Source organism: Trachurus trachurus, assembly GCF_905171665.1.
Source record: "Trachurus trachurus genome assembly, chromosome: 13".
Lineage (NCBI taxonomy): Eukaryota > Metazoa > Chordata > Actinopteri > Carangiformes > Carangidae > Trachurus > Trachurus trachurus.
In genome coordinates, this window is record NC_139892.1 from 32,294,540 (window position 1) to 32,315,437 (window position 20,898).

The 20,898-nt window shown below is 44.4% G+C and overlaps 1 protein-coding gene across 4 annotated transcripts in view; it reads right to left on the minus strand.

The window, feature by feature from the left end:
• Positions 1-20,898, minus strand: part of cux1b (cut-like homeobox 1b) — a 62,389-nt gene that overhangs the window by 13,418 nt on the left and 28,073 nt on the right. For 2 of the 4 annotated variants that reach the window (XM_083985213.1, XM_083985212.1), the window contains exons 5-18: positions 18,858-18,995; positions 16,928-17,051; positions 13,612-13,688; positions 12,980-13,046; positions 8,226-8,274; positions 6,254-6,358; positions 5,536-5,724; positions 5,378-5,436; positions 5,013-5,055; positions 4,738-4,834; positions 2,669-3,469; positions 1,185-1,286; positions 507-1,057; positions 228-369 (exon numbers count right to left, since the gene is read on the minus strand). In XM_083985213.1, the coding sequence (XP_083841339.1) occupies positions 228-369; positions 507-1,057; positions 1,185-1,286; positions 2,669-3,469; positions 4,738-4,834; positions 5,013-5,055; positions 5,378-5,436; positions 5,536-5,724; positions 6,254-6,358; positions 8,226-8,274; positions 12,980-13,046; positions 13,612-13,688; positions 16,928-17,051; positions 18,858-18,995 (2,544 nt within the window). Of the gene's footprint in view, positions 1-227; positions 370-506; positions 1,058-1,184; positions 1,287-2,668; positions 3,470-4,737; positions 4,835-5,012; positions 5,056-5,377; positions 5,437-5,535; positions 5,725-6,113; positions 6,201-6,253; positions 6,359-8,225; positions 8,275-12,979; positions 13,047-13,611; positions 13,689-16,927; positions 17,052-18,857; positions 18,996-20,898 lie in introns of those variants that run through there. The other 2 variants (XM_083985215.1, XM_083985214.1) reach the window with 2 other exon arrangements.

Genomic DNA, 20,898 nt, shown 5'->3' on the forward strand with positions numbered 1-20,898 from the left:
AGAGGGAGGAGGAGGAGGAGGAGGAGGAGGAGGAGGAGGAGGAAGAGGAGGGGGGTGAGTGACAGACTGACAGTAACAACTAGCCACTAGCTCTAATCAGGCTTTCAGAGTAATGCTCTAGCCCAAGGAGCCTGGTTGTGCGAATCCAGATACTCGGTGCTGGTGTGTTTGTGTGTGTGTGTGTTTGTGTGTGTTTGTGTGTGTATGTGTGTGTACAATTTGTTTACCTTGGTTCTGGGCTTGCTGGATGTGTGTGTTTTGCCCCTGGTCTCCATTGAGCCACGGCTGCATGCGGAGGTATGGCTCTCTGCTCCTCTGGTTCAACTTGTTCCACGGCTTGTGTCGAGACAGACTGTCACTCAATATTCCCTAAAACACACAGCAGGAGAATGACTCAGACATGCAACCGCCACTGTAGAGTAAAAAAAAAAAAAAAAAAAACCCCACTCATAAAACAGGAAAGAGCAGATAAAGCACACACGAGGCCTTTGTCCCCCCCTCCTCACCTCTTTGGAGTCCTCCTGGTGGTGGTTCTCCTCTCCTGTCTGGCTGGTTATGTTCCTGCGGGTGTCTGTGTGCATGTTGCTCCACCACTGCTCCCTCCAGTATCCCACCCCGGAGCTTCCGGAGCGGGCCGAGCCATCCGAGCCCCGGCCCACCCGCAGCGCTCCGTCCGACATGGACATGTCGATCCCTGAAGAGGACCTGCCCTCTCTCTTCACGCTGGTGCTGAAGTCCAGCACCGGAGACGGGGACGAGGGCGAGGACAGGAGGGAGCTGGGGGGCTTCTTGAGGGAGAGCGCCAGGGGGTTGTAGGGGGGGAGGGGCGCGGTGAGCGGAGAGTTGAGGAAGTCCCTCTGAGATAGCGACGCCGAGGAGGAGGAAGACGAGGCCTTGAGGATGGGCTCCAGCGCAGCCTGCTGGGCCTCCATCTCTCTGCGCGCTTGCTCCAGGATGGATCGGATGGCCTCGTCCGATCCGCCCCCCCCTCCGCTGCCGAGCCCGCCCCCGCCCCCTCCTTTCAGTCCTGTATACGAGGGTTGAACATGGGACAAGTCTGTGGAAGGAAGGGGAGGGGAGGGGGATGAGAGACTCAGACAAAACGCACAGAGCCACAATCTATCATCCTCGCCGCTTTGACTGCTCTGGAAATGAGGAGAAAAAAAAGAAAAACAACGACTCACCGGCTTTCTGCACCTGCAGCTCTCTTTTCGCCTGCTCCAGAATGGACTTGATGGCCTCATCTGAACCTGCCTCTGGGGTGCGGACGCGGGCGGTGATGTTACCTGGAGGGAGAGGAAGAGGGAACGGGAGGAGATGAAAAAATCTTGTGAGATATATATATATATATATTTTTAAAAAAAGTAGAGATAACCAACTACAGAGCAGGTAAGAGGAACAATGACGGCGCTCATCAGGACATCCAATAATTACACCATGGCACAGCACAAAGAACAACATTCCCACCGCTGAGCTACGAGGCGACTACACTGGAGGGATTGTCATAATTTTCTCTGGTCCCTTCGGAGCTCAACACATGCACACGTGCTACAGGGTTCCTACTGTAAATGCTCCCCACAGAATAACAACTACCAATAAAATCCCTAAATACACATGCTGGCTTTTCCTCTGACGCAAGTCTCTGGAACTGTGCGGTTACCTTCAAGGCACATTTATATCTGTTTGCCTAGCCCGCAAATTAATCAACGCCAAAAGCACGCACGCACGCACACACACACACACACACACCATAGATAGGTTGCACCCCAACACAAACATGCCACACAGACAGAACGTGCTAGAATCTCTGCGTGTGAAGGGGGACAGACCTGTGTGTGAAGCTGTATCGGAGAGGGCTCTCCGCTTCGGAGCATCCTGAAACACTCGGCTAAGCTGGGGCTGGCCTGAGCCCTCTGTTAAAAACAATATACCACACACTATGTTATAGCACTTGTGTGTTTTGTTTTTTTTCCTTTTACAGCTAGACTATATGGTGCCCTGTAATGCTCTGCAAATACATGGAATGTGTGAATACTTCCATCCAATGCAAACTGCAGTTCCTTAAATGCATTGATTTTTTTGGAATGGTTGGAAAACAACCTCTGTCTCTAAAAGGAGCATTGAACTCCTACAAAGACTGACTAGTGGGGGATAAATTATTCAATAGTACATATTAAACAGGGGCATACGAACTGCCGCCTTATTTTATTTTTTTAACACAGACTGTGTCTTGGACTAGGTGGTAGATTGCTATATTTATTTGTACCACTGAGACCACCTTCAATCAGAAATGTCCTGATGCGTTAACAAAAGCAGGCCCGGCTAATCGAATCTCCCCGTAGTTAACAGTACCCCTGCCTTCCTCCTGGTTCCCACCGATCAATATTATTGATGTGTGAAAGGTTTCTGTATTGACCGCAATGGCTAGGAGAGGCTCTTGGGATCGGTGCGTGACTAGGAACTCACTCAAAACACACAGGTGTGGCACAGGATGGGAGTTAGGAAAGAGAAAGAAAAATAAAAAGCTAGTCCATATTGACAAGCTAATCAATGGCTCTGTGCAGGGCTGTACACACACACACACGCGCACACACACACACACACAAACGCAAGACGCACACGCGCTCCCACACGCACGCAGAGGCGCTTTAAAGACACACAGACTCACCTCTCTGCCGTCCCTGGATGCTGCGCAGCGCGAGGATGTTCTGCTCGTCGGCCAGGAACTGCCTCATCTTGTGGAAGGGCTCCTTCCCCCGGATGGTCAGCTTGTTCCACGGCTTCGGTCTGGCCAGGATCTCGCTGACCGAACCCTGGGACAGTCCCAGCACGTAGTGGCCGAACACACGCTGACCAATATTGTGCTTGATCAGCTGCTCTTTCACCTGCCGGGCGATCTCCGCCGTGTCCATGTCCTCTCCGTCCAGAACGCTCCCCGTGGTGGCGTCGGAGTGGCTGGGCGACGGGGACGGGGCGCTGCCGGCCGTGCTGCTCCCGTTGACGGGGGCCATGTCTGGGCTGGCCGGAGGCGGCTGAGGGCTGCTGGCCGCCAGAGGGATGGCAGCGGAGGCGGAGCCGGGGGTGGAGGTAGGGATGGAGCTGAGGGTCGGAGTGAAGGGGGTGAACAGTAGCGCCCCGCTGGGGATCCCGGACGACTCCTGCAAGGCTTTGGAGTAGAAGGTCTGGAGCAGCTGCCTCTGGATCAGGGAGTTCAAAGCCATCTTACCACCCACCAGAGGGAACACAGGGGAGTAGAAGTCCTGTCCAATGCCCGTAGGAGTAAAAGGGTGTGTGTCGCCGCTGCTGGTGGTGGTGGCAGTGTTGAGGGGGTCCGTATGAGTGCGAGACAAGGGGAGCTGGGAGGAGGAAGGAAGAGAGATAGGGGGAGGAGGGGGCGAGGAAGAGGGATCGCTGGGCATGGTCTCCTCCTTGGTTATGGACTCTTCTGTCCCTTTTCGCCCGGCTGACCCTACAAGAAAGGTCAAACACACCATGCATTATGGGGGAGTCAACAAAAAAGGGGTTCCAAAAAGAGGGAGAAGTAAATAACAAAAGTTGTAAAGTTATCCGATTCCATGTCTTTTCCAAATTAGTGAACTTTATTTTCCTTTTTTGCCAACCCCCCCAGACAAAGTGCCCATGCATTTGTGATTTCAACCTTTCTTGTAAGCCACAGCCTGGAAGAAAAAAAAGGACAAACAAAAACAATCGACACTGTGCCACTTAGGCAGGTTAGCTTGGCCCATGGCTCAGTCTCTCTCTCTCTCGCAGGCAAAGTGGAAGTAAGTGGACAGAGTATAATTATGTCCTTAGATAGCCAATACACCTTGTGAGTCCTCTTCCATGTTGCTGGGATGTGTTCCTAAACACTGATTTATTCCGTCGTAGATGCACAATCATAGTCTTTAGTTCATAAAAAATACATCCAGGAGAGAAATCAGAGCAATAAAACTTTGAAAAACAATTTTTATGGCTGAACAGAAAACAGATGCATGCACCAACAACAGAGACTGAGCAGCTCTGGTGACTCAGAGTAAAGGCCTTATTTCACTTCTTCCCTGAATAGTCAGACTGATTAAATTTTTACATTCACCCAAAACAAATATAGACATTAACTATATTTTCTCAAACCATGTAACTCCTAGAATCCATCTTGATGATAAGTGCTGGGAGAAATATTATTCTAATGCATAACCATTGAGACTTAACATGATTAAGTAAGACAGTAAGCTCCCCTTACTGTGAATGTTAATCAATTCAAAGCTATTCAACTATTCAAGCCCAAAGCCATGACATTTCAAAACCATAAACACTGTTGCAGAGGGCAAGAGTCCTGATGTAGGGGGCATTGTATGGTGTCCTCATTTTTCTGTAGTGTAATTTTGTTACTGTTCAGGTTGACCTCCTGCTGGGGCGTTCACAGACACCAGAGATGCACCAGAAAGCAGCAGCAGCAACATTTGTGTACCACGGTAAAGTTTTGCGTTTCTTTTGCACAACGAGGACCCAGTGTTACAATGAAATCATCCCAAAAACATTCAGAAATGGTTTAGTATTCTCAGAGAAAAAGAATCTATATTGCATACATAATGGTATGTATGCACTACCCTGATACTGTTTCTACTCCTCACAGCCGTCCCCGCACCGCATCCGTGAGCTTTCTTTTTTTTTTTTGCTCACAGCAAAGAACCCCGCCCCCCTTATTATTATAATTAACTTACGTTTGGACAGACTTACCGCTCAGCTCAGTGTTGGCGATGCGCAGAGCAGCGCTCTCAGATTGAAGAGTACGGTTCCTCTCCAGCAAGAGCACCTCTAGAGGTTTGGAGGAGTCCTGATCGAGAGGACAGGCGGAACGGAAATCAAGGTGATGCTTTTTCAAAATTACTCCAGCCTCCGCCTTCAAATATTTGCTTTTACAAATCTCATTTAAAATTTTATTCCACAGCTCGAGTACTAGCAGTTAAATCATGTTTGTGCTTGTACACATTTCACCACGTTGTCACTTTTACCTGCACAGAGTCAGATGTTCCAAACTCCATAGACTTGAGGATACTGGGGAGAGGAAAACATATTTTATATATGAGTCCTGACAGAGACCCATACACTGGCCTGTCTATTTCTGTCTCTCTAAGGACAAAGAAAGGATAGTGGGGCAGTGAGTGAGAGAGACAACGTACTCTGTGAAGCCCCAGACATGCAAGCTTCACCTTCATAAGGGCACTCTATTGAGTTACACATCTTAAATGAAGACACGCATCTTTTTAATATGGTTAAAGACATCAAACGCATGCAATAAATAGCTCTGTGCTGGACACAGAAACACACCCACCCACACACCCACACACACACACAAATGACTCTGTGTCCTCCTCACCTCAGCTCCTTCTTCACCTCCTCATAGTCAGCTTGCTTCTGCAGTTTCTCCTCCAGTTCCTGTGGATTTCCATGTCACAACGGGTTGAAAATGTGATCAAGATGAATAAAACAATGCAGCGATTCATTAGATCTCTATCTGCTGTGCTCTTTCGGTACCTTGAGAATGGCAGTCTTGCTGCTGAGCTGCTGCTCCAGCTGTGCGATCTGGGAGCTGGTGGTCTCTCGGAGTTTGGTCAGGCTGGCCTGCAGTCTCTGGACGTCATCCACCAGCTGGGCGGTCTCCCTTTCTTTGGCCCTGAGCTCCGCCTCCAGACTTGAGTGGGATGCCACCTCTGCCGCCTGCTCCTAGAGGCCAAATGAGGACGGCAGTTTAATCTAATGAGCAAACTGAGACCTTACAGCTATAAAAGTATTCATAAAACCGTAATTAGATGTGACGAAAAGTCCCCTTCAATTAGTATTCTTAAGGCAGACAGAAGCTGCTCATTTTCATGTCAAAAGGCCTCCTCCTTTAGATCAATAAGCAGTTGTAATCCAGTCACCACCCAACAATGAGGACTCGGAGAACCCGATACCTCGGTGCAGCAGTTAGTCTTTAACTAAGTCAAACATCTGCGATCTGTTGTTTAGTCCAATAAATCATTTAATCAATACACCATCACTTATTGACACCGTGGCAACCTTTTCTTGGAAATCAACAAATCAATTCATTATATCAGACTCCACTGCCTGACCTCTCTAAGACCAGATCCATAAATTGAAGTTTTCATCGGCCTTCCACCTCCGGCAACAAAAAAAGCTAAGCTGATCTTTAGACTATCAATACCTCTTTGTCAGCCATCCAGTGAATTAGTGAAGCGGTGAAATGTGTTACCGTGTCAGGGTCGGCCTTGGCCGGGCTGCCGAGCTGCTGGGATTGGTTACTCAATGACAGCTGCTCTCTGAGTGACTCCGCCTCTCTCTGAGCTGCTTCTGCTCGCTGCGAAGAAAAAGAAGAAACATTAAAGCAAAAATGAACTTGTTGAGATTCTTACAGTTTTATTTTGGTTCACACATACATTTTATCCTGTCTAGATTTTCCAAAAGCTTCAGAGGACAAGTGAAAATATCTATTTAATACAAGGAGATGGAGCGTGAACAGAGCAATCAGACTAAGAAAGTTCAAGTTTAAGTGCCTTCGTTCCTCTTATTCTAATACTTTCTTATGGCGATTTAAGAATCTTTGGCTGGTGTTTGGAGATGACACAGTAATTGTTATCTCAAAGCTGAATTCACTTCACTGTACAGGCGATGGGCAAGTGGCAAAAAAAAAAAAAGCAACAAAAACACAATCAGTTCGAAGAATTATTTTCCAATACACCATCTTCTTCTGCCAGCCAGCTGCTTCTCGGTATGAAAAAGGAAGCTCATCCCCTCCCAGCATAAACAAACACTGTATACAGAGTGGAAGGAGGGCTGAGAGAATGCAGAGTAGAAGTGTAGGATGACGGCCAAGGGTGGATTTTTCCTTAATTGCAAATATTAAATTAGTCCTGAGAATTGAGATGATACCCGCTGCCTTGTATTTATGGCCAAGCTGCCATGCTCCAGTTGGGAATCATCTGCAGCATTGGCCAACTTGCCATCATTAGGAGTTACAGGGAGCCGATTCCACAGTGTTCCTAATTGCAACCATATTGAGAGCCGTTATTGACTGGGTGGGAGTTGGACTGCTAGTCGCAAAAAAGAGAAATCCTGTTTTCCATTTTCTCCTTATAAAAGCATATAAAAAGTCTGTGACTGAGCTGGAGGCCATGCTGTCATCCTCTGTAAACCTCAAATCAGAAGTGTGAATAGTGTGTGTGTGTGTTTGTGTGTGGCATTATGGTTGGAGTGCTAACCTTTAGGCTAATATTAACATTACATGCCTATGCTACCCCTTTAGCCACAAATCATACTCTTGGGCTAATAATGAAAGTTAACAACAATGACATTAACAGATACCACAGGAATATTTACAACACAAGGGCAGAGGGCACACTGGGGGGGCTTCTTTCAGCTGCTTGGGTTTAGTAGGTGTGTAATAAACATATAAAACAAACAGCAGCTCTCACAGTGATAAGCAAGTCGTTGTTTGGGAGACACATTTCACAGATTGTGGGCAGATAAGAATATTTGTATTTCATAGGATAAAGATTTGAATGTTCTATGTTTTTCTTGTTGTAAAAAAAAAAAAAAAAAAAAATCCTATTAAAAAAATAAATAATGTTCTGAGCCTAACTCAGCCCCTAAGCCTGCTGTTCCTATTGAAGATGTAAGTCTTTAATCTTAAAAACAATAATAAATAAAAAGGAGCAAGAATATACATTTTTAAAAACCTAAATAATTTCAAAAATATCTGAGCGTGGTGCCTTTTAACAAATGTTACTCAAACAGGTATAAATAGTGTATTTGCTGGGAACTATTTTCATTGGGTGCTCTGGTGGATATCTACGGCAGCAGGACTGAAACAGCTGGGCATGTTCAGCGTGATGAAGGAACATGTCACCCAGTGCAACAGCGTGGCTCATGATGTGTTTTTAATAATTTGGACAACAGTTGAGCTCAGGGGAAAATATTCATAAAAGTAGGACAGAATCAGTGCTGACTCTGAAAGAAAAAAGAAAAACACTAGACTAGATACTTTACATGAAAACTACTTTCATCTGTATTTTTTTTGTTCCACCTATGCAACAATTTGTACGTTTTCAAAGTGCTCAGCTGCTTTGACCACATTTATATAATCAAACTCATGGAGCTTGGTGTGAAGGATGATTTGGGGCGATGCTGTGTTAAAATGTGCAGGAAGGGTGTTTGAGCAGCTTTACCTGATTGGCTCTTTCCAGGTCTGTCATCACCATCTCAATCTCATCGGCCCTGAGAAAAGACACTCACTGTTACTCCAGAGAAACACACAACACAACGGAGCATGTGGCAGTGCTTAAAAGGGACTCGCTGAAATTACAGCCCACAAATAAAAAACAAAGAATGGATAAATGGATAGACAATTCCCAGGAAGAAAAGTACACTCTGCACACAACACGTGTGTGCGATGGTTCAGAGAGCACACATTTAGAGAATGCCATTGCCGTGTCCATTAAGCTACTGTCTAAATTTCACCTTAATCCATTGATTGTGAACTCCATAACCCAAACAGCTTGTATGTGTGCGTGCATACATGTATTTAAGTGTGTGTGTCTGTGTGCGCGCCTATGTGTGTGGGTGTGCACATGTAAGCCCCTAAACCCAGGCCACACTAAAACAGAGGGATTACATTAATAGAGCTCTAAGTCCTAATACAGCAGACTAATCTGCTATGAAGCTGTGTGATTGTGTCTGACTAATGGTCTGGATGGTGGCCATGGTTCACTTCTCACTTGCTAGAGGTCAGACAGCAGGAATACATCCCCATAATACCACCTCTCATTGGACTTTGGAAAAATAGTTTAATGACTCAGTTTCATGAGTGATGTGAACACCTATTGCTTTTATGCAAACAATGACAGAGATGTGGTAGAAACACTGGGACCACACAAAACAACAGAGAACCGCACACGATGAATAAAAATGTTAAATTTTGGGGTTCTACACTATGAACTGGTGGATTGTCTGAATACGATTACTGTCTGGGCTCATTAGTCATCATTGTGTGTGTGTGTTCTGCATTCACTTTTCCATATGCGGAAGTTACAATAAGCTAACACGTGAAAATACACACAAAACCTCATGGCTGGTGTTCTTCAGCGCAGTGCTGCGTATGCACGCATGTTTATTTAATACATTACTCACTGATAATACGTTGGGCGGCTTTGAGAGCCAAGATGTGAGCACATATGTGCACTGCTGCGTGCATTAAGACCTTTTGATTTCACTGCAATCTTTTGATAGTGAACCCAGTAACCCACGCAAGCTTTTGTGTTTGTGTGTCACAGTATGAGAAACAGTGTTATGTCCCATAGGCTTGAGTACTACTGATTTGAATGTGTTTAACAAAACAGACACAGTTGATATTAGGTCAACGTTGTGCCACAGGCAATGCAGCAAAAAGAATCAGATGTGGGTGGGAGAGCTTTTCACTCTCCGCTTTTATTCTTTCCCTAACAGTTAAAAGGATCTAGTATGCATTTAAGCAACATAATAGTACACTACCTCACCAGCTTTTATCCTGTCTTAAGCTATATTGTGCCGGACCCACGTGCACGCTCAATTGTGCTCCCGCGCGCACACACACACACACACACAAATGTAAGGTCAGTGAGCCAACAAGCCAGAAAAGCTTGTAATGGAGAGCGTTTATGGGTAGTAATGCAACCCAAATACACCACCGCTCCTGCTCCAAATGTGATCATTTAATCAAAGTACAGATGCACAAAGTCTTCTTAAATAACCTTTGGATTTGGCTGTATTTGGGAATTATAAAGGCAAAGCTAGAGGCTGAGCTAGAGGCTGAGGGCCAAAGCAGATCACAGGGAAGGGATTTTCTGCATATCCTGATACAGTCAGTCAGTCGCTGGGCAGGGCAGGAACTGTCCATGGTTAGCCAATGCGCCCAGTGGAATTAATTCATCAAACCCTGAACAGCACAGGGACGGTTCTTCGGAATAATGAAGCCTGATCTTATGCCACCAAAAAAAAAAGAAAAAGAAAAAAAAAAAGGAAAAAACACTTGACAACAAAGCTCCATGCAGCAGCCACAGGGAGGAGCTATGGAGTAAAATGCGCAGCTGCACTGGAAAGACACATCCATGCACATAGACAACACACACTCACACTCACACACACTCTTTTGTACCATGAAAGCCAATGGGTGCACCCGGTGACATCAGTGAGTACTGTAGGACTTCTGAAACAAGCCCAGAGCCTCTAAGCTGCTACTGTACTTCCTCCATCTCAGACAGGCCTTTTCATCTCTTATCATCTTCTCTCTCCTGCTCCTCACTCAACCGCTTTTCTCTTCCAACCCCTCTGCCTGCCTCCATCCTCTCCCCTCAACCCCGTTCTCCCTTCCCATTGCCCTCCACTTTCTCTCCTTTCATCTTTTTTTTTTTCCTCCCCTCTCTCATCTTTTGCCCTCTCTTCCTCGGCCTCTGTCCTCGGTGCCAGCAGGATATTCCCCTGATTTAGATTTTCATTTCCCTCCTCTATCACACTCTTATCCCCTCTTCCTCGCCGTAGCCTCCAGCCCCTGGCTCACTTTTTGCCCTCTAGCTTTCATCATTCCATTCCTTTTCTTTCCTTGGCTTTCTCCACATTGCGTTTTCACAGCGTGTTACCTCGGGGATTTCAAGGAGGCTTAAAAAGAAGCTAGCTGTGAGAGTGTGTCTGTATGTGTGTGTGTGTGTGTGTGTGTGTGTGTGTGTGTGTATATATATATATGTTGTGCGCCATTTTGTGTTTGTGTGTGTGCTTGAGATGGACACAGGAAAGAAAAGCCTATTGACTGTTGCCTAATTATCAGCAATTAAATGGTTTTCTCAAAATGGTACCAAGCCTTTCTACACAGATAAGCAGCGCACAAACATACAGAAGTGTGGGCACACACACACACACACACACACACACACACACAGCATCCTGTGGGGCGGGGGATCAATATATCATTAATCTTTAACAGGGACTAAACGGGTAAAACGTGGCCAGCCAGACCCTCGCAGCGCCGGCACAGAGAGGGGGCTACGCTACATCTGCAGGCCCGCCTCCCGCTGAAGCTCACACACTTCGGGCACTGCAACATCGACCAAATTCTCAGAGAGTGTGTGTGTGTGTGTGTGTGTGTGTGTAGTGTGTGTGTGTGTGTGTGTACGTCCAACCGCGTCTGTGTGTGTGTGCCTGTGTGTGAGTGTGTATTTTAAAAGGCAGATTACCCAAATGCAGCAAGAGGATGGGGGATTTGTCACGCAATGTCCTCCTTAGTGGAAAGTTTAGAGCAAGTGAGTGTGTGTGTGTTTGTGTGTGTGTGTGTGTGCGTATGGCTGTGTTTGTGTGAAGAAGAAGAAAAAAAAGTGCATGATATGGATGTCATTTGTGTTTTTGCAGAGCCAAAATATATGCAGTCAAAGGGTTAAAAGTTGTGTTCAGCCAAACACTGGCGATTTGCTCAGCCAAGCAGTAAACGGGGGAAGGACTCCAAGGACTGGGAGGGTGCAGGGTTAGAGAGGGTTTGTGTGTGCTTTAAAGCGTTGCATTAAAATTTCAGATCACAGCACGCCACATAGTCAAGGACCCTGACTGCCTCAGGCTCACGAGTGAGCGAATGAGTGTGTGTGTGTGTGTGTGTGTGAGAGAGTGTGTGTGAGAGAGTGTGTGTGTGTGGGGGGGGGGCATGTGTTTATTAGCCTCTGTAAGCAAATGGAGCCTACTATATGTGTCTTTTCAAAATGCGTTTTCTTCTGACATAAAAGGAAGCGACAAGGACGGGAAAAGGAAGGAGGAAGTGTAAAGACACGAGTAAAAGAAGAGGAGCAGTGCAATATAGTCACAGGGAGAGAAAATAAACAGGATGGGGGTGAGAGGTGTGTGTGTGTGGGGTGGGGGGGCTCTGATAGACCATGAAACCTATTGATTACATCCATTACACTGCATGTAATATCTTCCTGTGGCCTTTCCTCTTACACTCACAAACGCAAGGCGCAGGAGATAAACGATAAAGTGTGGGAGTGGGGGCGGTAGAAAAAGTGGGGGAGAAAGAAAAGTGTTGTGAGGATTGGAGAAGAGGAATTGATCTGTTTTTAACAGTCAATCAATTTAACAACTCTGTTAATGGAGAGACAGTGAGTTTGGGACATGGTAAATGGCGTAGGGGAAAACCTTAAAAGCTAAGTTGATACTCTGCTGTACTTTGTGTGGGTGTGGTGTGTGCAGGATGCCCTTGACCATCTTGGAGAGTTCACATTTCAAGGAAGGAGCTATCAGCTTTTGAAGCACACCAATTACCAATAAATCACAAGATAAGAAACGCTTCGTTTTTTTTTTTTCCTTTTTCAGAATTTGAAAACTTTCTGAATAGGATGCTCGAGTAGTTCTGGTTGCAGTGGATCCACCCGGAGGGAATGAGGAGTGTGAATGTCATAAAGTGCCACTTCACAGTGTGGAGTGCTGACATGGAAAAGCTTCTGTTCTCATCCTCGCCACTACTATAAGATCAATAATGATAGATGCCCACAGCTCAAGTAATTGAAGCCACCTTATCTTACAGGTCCTGTTAGAAGCCTTTGTAGCTTTAAGACTGAGATTTCAAAGTGACCCTCAGTCACCTCCCCTCTCTATCGTGACCCTGATGAATCACCGAGAGCTACAACACAGACACACACACACTCTGAAAAAAAAAAATCTCTATTTTGGTGCTCTGCCGTGGCTGCAGAATGCATTACAATCCCTGTCAGTATTTACAGTGCGTGGGTAATGCTGGGATTTGGAGGCTGTTGAGCGTTGTGGGATACAATCCAGCTGTTAGGGAGAGAAGGGGGAGTTTCCAGGCAAAGGATATTCACTAAACAGGATGATTATGTCAGAAACAGACTATGGAGGAGCCAGAGGGGAAAAGTCACCCACAAACGCACACATAGATCAACAACACACATACTTTGCTGTGGACTCCTCGTCATATTTTGTCTTCAAATCAAAGAGCTCGGCCTGAGTTGTTTCGAGTGCTGGAAAAGACAAGAAGAAGAAGTTACTCATAAGTTTTCTCACTCCAAGTCAGAATTAGCATGAAATACTAGTCATACTGTTATATTTAAGTATGAACACTATTTTTAAAAAAGGTCAAGAAAACACTCAAAAGCTTACAATGAGCTGCACTCTTGTAATAACACACCATTTTCTGACAAAGTTACAATCGTTTTGATTATTTGACATGATAAATTTCTATTTGCTTTTGCCTGTGCTTTTCTCACAGGATTAAAGTGATACTTTTGGAGTTATTTATTTATCTTGGCCAATGTCAATCTGATGAAACCACACCCATCTAGTCCAGATGAAGCAGACGAGGGTTTGGAGTGTTTCATTTTAATAAATAATCATTAGGGATGTTTTATTTTCCCCCTCAACTTAAGCAATGAATGAACATTTAATGAGGAATATTTGAAATCTGAAACAGGTTTTAAGAGGCTTTAAATCCAGCACCACTTAATTTCCAGTGATAAAAGCTGCCATTTTATTTGAGCTGGCTTAAAACAGCACCGAGGTCTGTTAAAAGGCCGAGTAGGCTGGTACCTGTCTGTAGGGACTGGGCCTTGTGTTCAGCCTCCTCCAACCTTGAAGACATGGAGTCCTGGCTCTCCTGGAGTTTCCTACAGAGGCAGACGGAAGGCGAGAAAAAGAGAACAGGGAGCAGAAAGTCACAGTTAAGAGAGATACTGAGTCAGTAAATCCTGGGTTCACACTTTGTGGCAAACTGCAACTATTCTCTATTTTCCCACCATTTCTGAAGTGTTTTCCCCACTAAAATCCTCCCAACACAACCCACTCCTCATTAAGCAGCCCTATTAGGCAGGAATGTCTGGCCACTGGGGCACACACACTGCAGCCAGGGGGAGAGAGAGAGAGAGAGGGAAGGAGGGAAGGAGGGAAGGAGGGGGGAGAGACAGGGAGAGGGGGGAAGGAGAGAGAGAGAGAGAGAAAGAGAGAGAGAGAGTGTTGGGTAGAGAGGGGGAGGAGGTGACAGAAACCACAAGGATAAAATAGATTCATTCTTAGCATATAAAAAGTTGGGCTCTGCTGAGAAATTACCACTGCGTGTAAAAACATCAATAATCTAGCACAAAGACGGTCTTTATGGCACTCTTTGATGCCCCACTTCTCCACCAATCTCTCTCTCTCCTGTCATCTCTATTTTTCTGCCCTCTACTTCATCCTTTCATCTCGCTCTCTCTCTCTCTCTTTCTCTCTCTCTCTCTCTCTCCCCTTCCCTCGCTCCTTGCAGGGCAAAATGCATCAAAGGTGCCATCCATTTACTGCCCCTCTCAGACACAGGAAGTCGGCTCTCTGCAAACAGGAAGGGGCCTATAAAACACTGACGTGCAGGAAATACAGTCGGACAATTGATCTTCTACTGTACGTCTGAAAGGGGCAATGAGCTTTAAGGCAGCTTCACGCAGCAAACACCGTGACTGACACCATGGGAAAAGTGAGGTCTGTAATGTGCATTTAATATACACAAATCTTACAAATCAATTTAAAATGGGTCAGAAAACTTCACTGAGGGAGCTTTTCTCAAGTTTTAATGACTATTTGCGGTTTGTTTCGTCTGCGATGTTTTGTATTTAGATGTGTGTTCAAACTAGAGGCATGTTAACCACGCAAATTACTTTTTTTTTTTTTTTTTTTTTTTTAAGAAAAACCAGGGCAAAGATGTGAAACGGTGATCCTATTCACACAAGCAAAGTTGCCACAACGACACCGTATGCAATGTCCAAACCACACTACTCACAAAAAGTTAGGGATATTCGACTTCTGGGTGAAATTTATGGAAAATGCAAAAAGTTCATGCTACAATTATGTTATATCATGAAAGTAGGTAATTTAAGGAGAAGTATGGAATGATCATTTCTTCATCTCAAACAATTTATTGAAACAAAAGCTAACAACAGTGGTGGGTATAACCACAACAAAAAATGTCCATGTCTCAATAAGTTGTCATGTGGCCAAACAACATCCATGTCTCTGTCTTTCTGTGACTCTTCCAGTCTCTCTGTGTCTCTGTTCAACCTGCTGCTGATGACACTCTGTTGTTAGGTGTCGTCTCGTATTGAAGACGACTGTTTCAATACAAACTGTCACTGAACCAGAACATTTAGTGGTGGATTCATGGATCAGACACTTGTTGTGATTTTTGTGGTTAATCACCTTGTTATGTTATAATACTGAGACATTGAACAGTTGGACATGTGCATTCAAAGGTTTAGAGAAGGTCAAATTAAGTTCACCTGTAAAGGTTACAGTGCATTTCAGGTTCATTCTGAAATTTCATCCAAAAGCCGAAAATCCCTAGCTTTTTGTGAATAGTGTATTTCTGAATGATCGCTTACCAGTGATGAAAAATGGAAGAATATTTCCTTTACTTTTTTAAAGCTTTTCTTTTGAAAATACATGGAGCTTCTATCTTTTCTTTTTTAATGATGGATAATTTGTTTCAATCGTTTAGAATTACATCTGAATCCTGTACTTGTTTAAAGTTGAAATACCACTTTTTATACAGAGACACTAAAACTACACATTAACATGGCTGGAGATATTCTCCACACTGTGTTTTTGCTGCACTGAATTTGAGTCTATTGACTGAAAGGTTTTGCTCGTCTTTCACTTCCTCTCTAAGTTACATCTAAGTTATTACATGTCAATCAAAGCCTTTAACTCCTGCTCACCCACAGTGAAAACGCTGCCTCTCCGAGCCCCGAGGCTGCACCAGCTAATCATATGAGTGCTCATCATTTTGACTCCATTTATCCCTTAAATTCAAAATAGGAGCACATAGTTATCCATGATAACTACGTTTAGGATTGGCAGTTCAATTTTCCACCTTGAAAAAACTAAACTGAATGTGGCTTCACATGATGATTTGAAGTGGCCACCTTCACATTAGTCTGGATTAAGTGAGCAATGTGGGAGGAGAGGCGCCAAAGTCTGTTGTGACGTGGAACTGTACGATGGCTGCATCACAGGCAATTACTGTAATTGTCTTTATGTTGAACGGCCTGCTTGCAGGGGATGGACAGTATCAGTATTGCAACCCTTGGGGCATTGAACCTTTTCCCCATTAAAATCCTTGTAGGAGTTAATACATCGTCTGAGTAGTTAGAATAGTTTATTCATGTTCCTAAAATATCTTGTTGCAATTTTGAGTTGACTCAGTGCTGCCACAGGCTTCCTGTGTATCTGGAAATCACACACTTCACACAAAATGCCTATGAAATGGGTTTGAAAAGGAAGTAACCTATTAAATCAAAGTGAATTTGAAAGAAAAAAAGTGACACCTATGCATAATTTTTATCTTTATAGTTGTGTGGTGGGTTTCTTTCAGTTGCTGCATATTTATAGTTGCAGTGAATTTCTGTGGCGGCAATTATGCTGAACAAAAAAGGCCAAAATATATCGTGGTAAAGAAAGAAAATAGGAATGAGGTGTTGATTCCCATCAAGGCAAGAATGGCAAGCGCCAGCATGACAAAAAATGCTGGCATTGTCTTTTATGTAGGTTATTTTTCATTCCTGCATTTATCTGGAAATGGAAGGCAACGTCTGAGAAAAACACAAGAGTTTGTTGATTAAACTGATATCTATGGGGAACAATCTAAGGACTGTTAGCAAATAAGAAATGATTAAGTCGTGAATAGCTGCGCTAAATAAAGTCAGAAATCTTAAACCTATCATCCAGAGATTAGAATCACAGCAGTTCTGCCTGAGGGCAAAATGACCCAAAGGTTTAAAGTGTCAAAATAATGCAGAGGTTATTACTTGAAACACAGCTGCAGCAGTGCACGCACGCACACACACACAAACACAAACACACACACGGGGGCAACAAGTTATACCTCTCCTTCTCTGCATAGTCGTTGTGTAGCTGGAGCTGCTTCTCTTGGGCCAGGTTCTCGGCTTGATTCTTCAGAGACTGCTCGTACTCACGGATCTTCTCCTTCAAGGCCTTAATGGTCACCTCTGGAGGAGGGTCGCCACGGAGACACAGAGAGAGCGTTGAGAGACGAGACATGAGGCATTAAAATAGAGGCAATTTGCAAAAATACATAGAGAAAAAAGCCTATATGGGGTTTGTGGGATGTGATAGATGGCGGCGATGACGATAATGCTTTTGACGGGTGAGTTGACCTTTACTTAAGGAACAGCGTTTCATATCCTGCATTCTTCCTCTGTCAGCAGCACAGACGCAGACCTTGGCCCCTGTGGCTCCTGCCTAATCTTTACATCCAGGCCTGCTATAGAATATTCACCGTTCACCAACTGTAGATATGCTGTATTCATTAGGACTGCATTAGTGCTGAAACCCCATAACTTGCTGACGGGCTGAGCTCTGTATGGGGCGGCCTGAAATAAATCTAACACATAACTGGGGTAATAAATAGGCCTGTGAGTGTGTGTCCGTGTCCGTGTGTGTGTGTGTGTATTTCTCAGAGAAAGATATAAGTGAGTGAGACAATGATAAAGAGCATTGCTGCTCACTGCCTTTGACTGAGGGCTCTTAGCACTTTGTGTGTGTGTGTATGTGTGTGTGCGTGTGTGATTTAAACTCCAGTCTCACTGCTCTGACACATAATCAATAGAGGAGAGTCCCCTCAGAGCCCTCTTACCCCTTAACTGCTTAACTGAACTTTAAACATTTAGGTTGCGGGGATCAATGGCCCCTGCACTCTTTGTATGTGTGTGCGTGTGTGTGTGTGTGTGTGTGTGCAAGTGTGCGGGCGGGTCTGTGTGTGTGTTTAACAGAAGTGGGAGTTCCACAGTGTGTTTTGGGGTTTAAATATCCCCCATCTATTGAGGCGGGAAGGAGGGATAAAGGATGAGGGAACAGGAAAATCAATGGCAGAATGGAACCCTGCCGCTATCGAGCTGTTCCAATTAACTCTCGCTGAGGAAAGGGGGATTCCAAAACATTCCCCACTCGCTCACTCACTCCTCCTTTTCGACTGAAATTACACCACTTTTATTACTGCTTCTCACTCATCTCTCTGCCTTTGTCAGTTTTTCCATCTTTCTTTACCCTGAGGTAGCCCGTCGTTTTTTATTCATGAAACTGTGCCTCGTGTTTTTTTTTCTCCCTGAAAACCTATTTGAAAATGTAAAACCTTGTACATTTTTTGTGTTTTTAAAAAATGTATGAGGCATTAAAATATGTTCAAATGCGGCCTTTTCCCCTCCAAAGGGCTTGCAATATGTTTCCTTGACCTCATATTGCACGTAGAGGTTGTCTACATATTATCGACATGCAGACTAAATGTTGGGGTTGCACTTCCAAGTGCAGCTGTTTAACTCTGCCACACACTCAGTTTCACACAAAAAGCATTTTGCTACTTCTCACACAAACTGTTTAAAAAACAAAGCTGCAGTTACAAATTTTTAGAGAACATTTGGACATCACTGCTTTATTTGTAGCTACAACCATCATCTTCTTGTTCCCTAGCCAGAGCAAATGACAGGCAGTTATCAACTAGTTATCAAGTTCAAGTTCAGACTTAGCTGAATTCTTCACTCAACACTTGCGTGCATCCATTCAGCCTTTTCACTCCATCTCCGTCTGTATGAATTCTCTCTCTTTGTCACCACCTCCGCTTTAGTTTTGGTGACATGGGTTTAACTGGTCGTAACGGTTAAGTGAGATGCCATTGGAATACTAACACTTTGATATGAGATTATCTACGATTAAATGTGTGGCGGCCTAGATCCGCGCCCTTCTCAATGTCAGCGAGCTCCCAAAATGAGTGCGTCTGTGTGTGTGCGTCTTTGTCTAACCTTGGTTTTTGACCTCCGCAAACTCTTTGTTGTAGTCCTCCAGTGTCTCTCGAAGTTTGGTGTTCTCTGTCTCAATGTCGTGCATCCTCTGGAGCTTCAGCTGCAGCTGCTGAGCCAGCTCCAACACAGGTACAGGATCTGGCAGAGACGACGACACACACCACGTTACCACAGCGCAGAGCAGATCACACAAAACAAAAAAAAAAGGCTGCAAGGTGGCGTAGTGAGCTAGGAATAACTACATCCAAGGCCCTGGGAGAGCAAAGCGTTTGCCCCGGTGAAGTGTCCTTGAGCAAAGCAATGAATCTCCAGCAGCTCCAGGTGAACTGTTTGGGAGCCGACCCTGACCTTTGAGCTCCCCGAGCAGAATTATCGGTCAAAAAATATCACAACTACAAGATTTATTACGATGAGGTGAGCTATGTGTAACATGACTAATGCATCTGATCTGTCATCATCATCATCACCTCACACACGATTATCACAGATTAATAATAAAAAGGGTCAGTGTGTGTGTGTATGTCTTTACAGATATACACCAAAAAGACTGCGCAATGAATTCTGCAACAAACATTTCATAAAATGTATTTTTCTTAATTCAACTTCAATATTTTTCATTGATGGATATTTTGTGGTATTATGTGCAGTGATTTAGCCGACCTGAACATTTCTTTATTTTCTTTTCCACTTTGAGTATTGGCCGGTGTGTTCTCAGTGGATTTGAATTATTCTAAAGCCAACAAGAAAAACCTAGAAAAAAATCCAGTATTGGTCAAACTCTAAACTTGACTGATTAGAAAGAGAAGAACTCAACATTAGTTTGTTTAAAAACACACAACACCGAAAGGTCACGGTTTGTTTTCACATTCACTATCAACAAAGCTGTATCCATAAAGGCAACTGAATGATACACTATCAGACTTTTTTTTTGTTTTTTATCAACAGAGACTATTGTTGAGTTATGCGATTATCTTTGGTTTCGTATGTGGGGAAAAAAAAAAAAAACTAATGCGTCAACTGCTGACACAGCAAGAGAACCGGATAAGTGATACCAAAAGACAAAGACGGTAACACACCGATGATGAGGCACATTAACAACAGAGATTACTGGGCTATGATCAGTTAAAGCGTTTTCTATGATTCCCTTTGAACGCGAGAAAAGAGAGGAACATGAGAGCAGACAGATGGACAAAGTGAAGCTGTAAAACAGGCGATGCAAAAGGTAAATAAGAGATTAAAGAAGCAGAGACAGAAGGAAGAAAAGACAACTTTCTGGAGGCATTTTACCAACATCTCTGTGAACACACAGCAGGGTTAACTGTCAGTGTGATGAAGAGAGCCCTGTCAGTCAGGCCAATCACATCTGATTGGTGCTCATGGGTGGCAGACTGGTGACAGGCAGCCAAGAGACGCAGGCGATGCTCATCAGCATGCCAGCTAAAAGAGCAGTTTCTGTGTGTGAGTGTTTATGTGTGTGTGTGTGTATGTGTGTTGTACAGATAAGAGGAACTGACAGCTTACAGCTGGGGGTAAGGGCTGTGTGTTTGCATGTGTGTGTGCATGTATGTGTGTGTGTGTGTCTCATGTCTGACGCAGTTAGATATCTTAACTATGCTAATGAGAGATCAGCAGAGAACGATTGGGGAATTTCACGCTGATTTCGTGCTGTCAAGGTGACACGCGCCGTACAGGACGAAACACACACAAACACCTTGTCACAAACACACTCGGATAAAGTCTCATACAAATACACACAAGTACAAATAAAAATTAAAAAAAAAAACTTGGGAACAATAACTGCAAAGCTTTGAATCTGGACTCCTATCTGCCCGCGTGCGCCCTTGAAAATCAACTTTCTCTCCGTCTTATCAAACCTTTCGTCCTTCACGTAGGCCCCTCTCTCTCCAAACCGACTGTACAGCTTGTTAAAATCAGTTTGACTTGTGGGCCACTGGTGCTGAACACTCTCGCCAGACACCTTTAATCTAAAGCAGAGCACACTGGCCTGACTAACCAGGCCTTCAGCTGATAGAAGACAGAA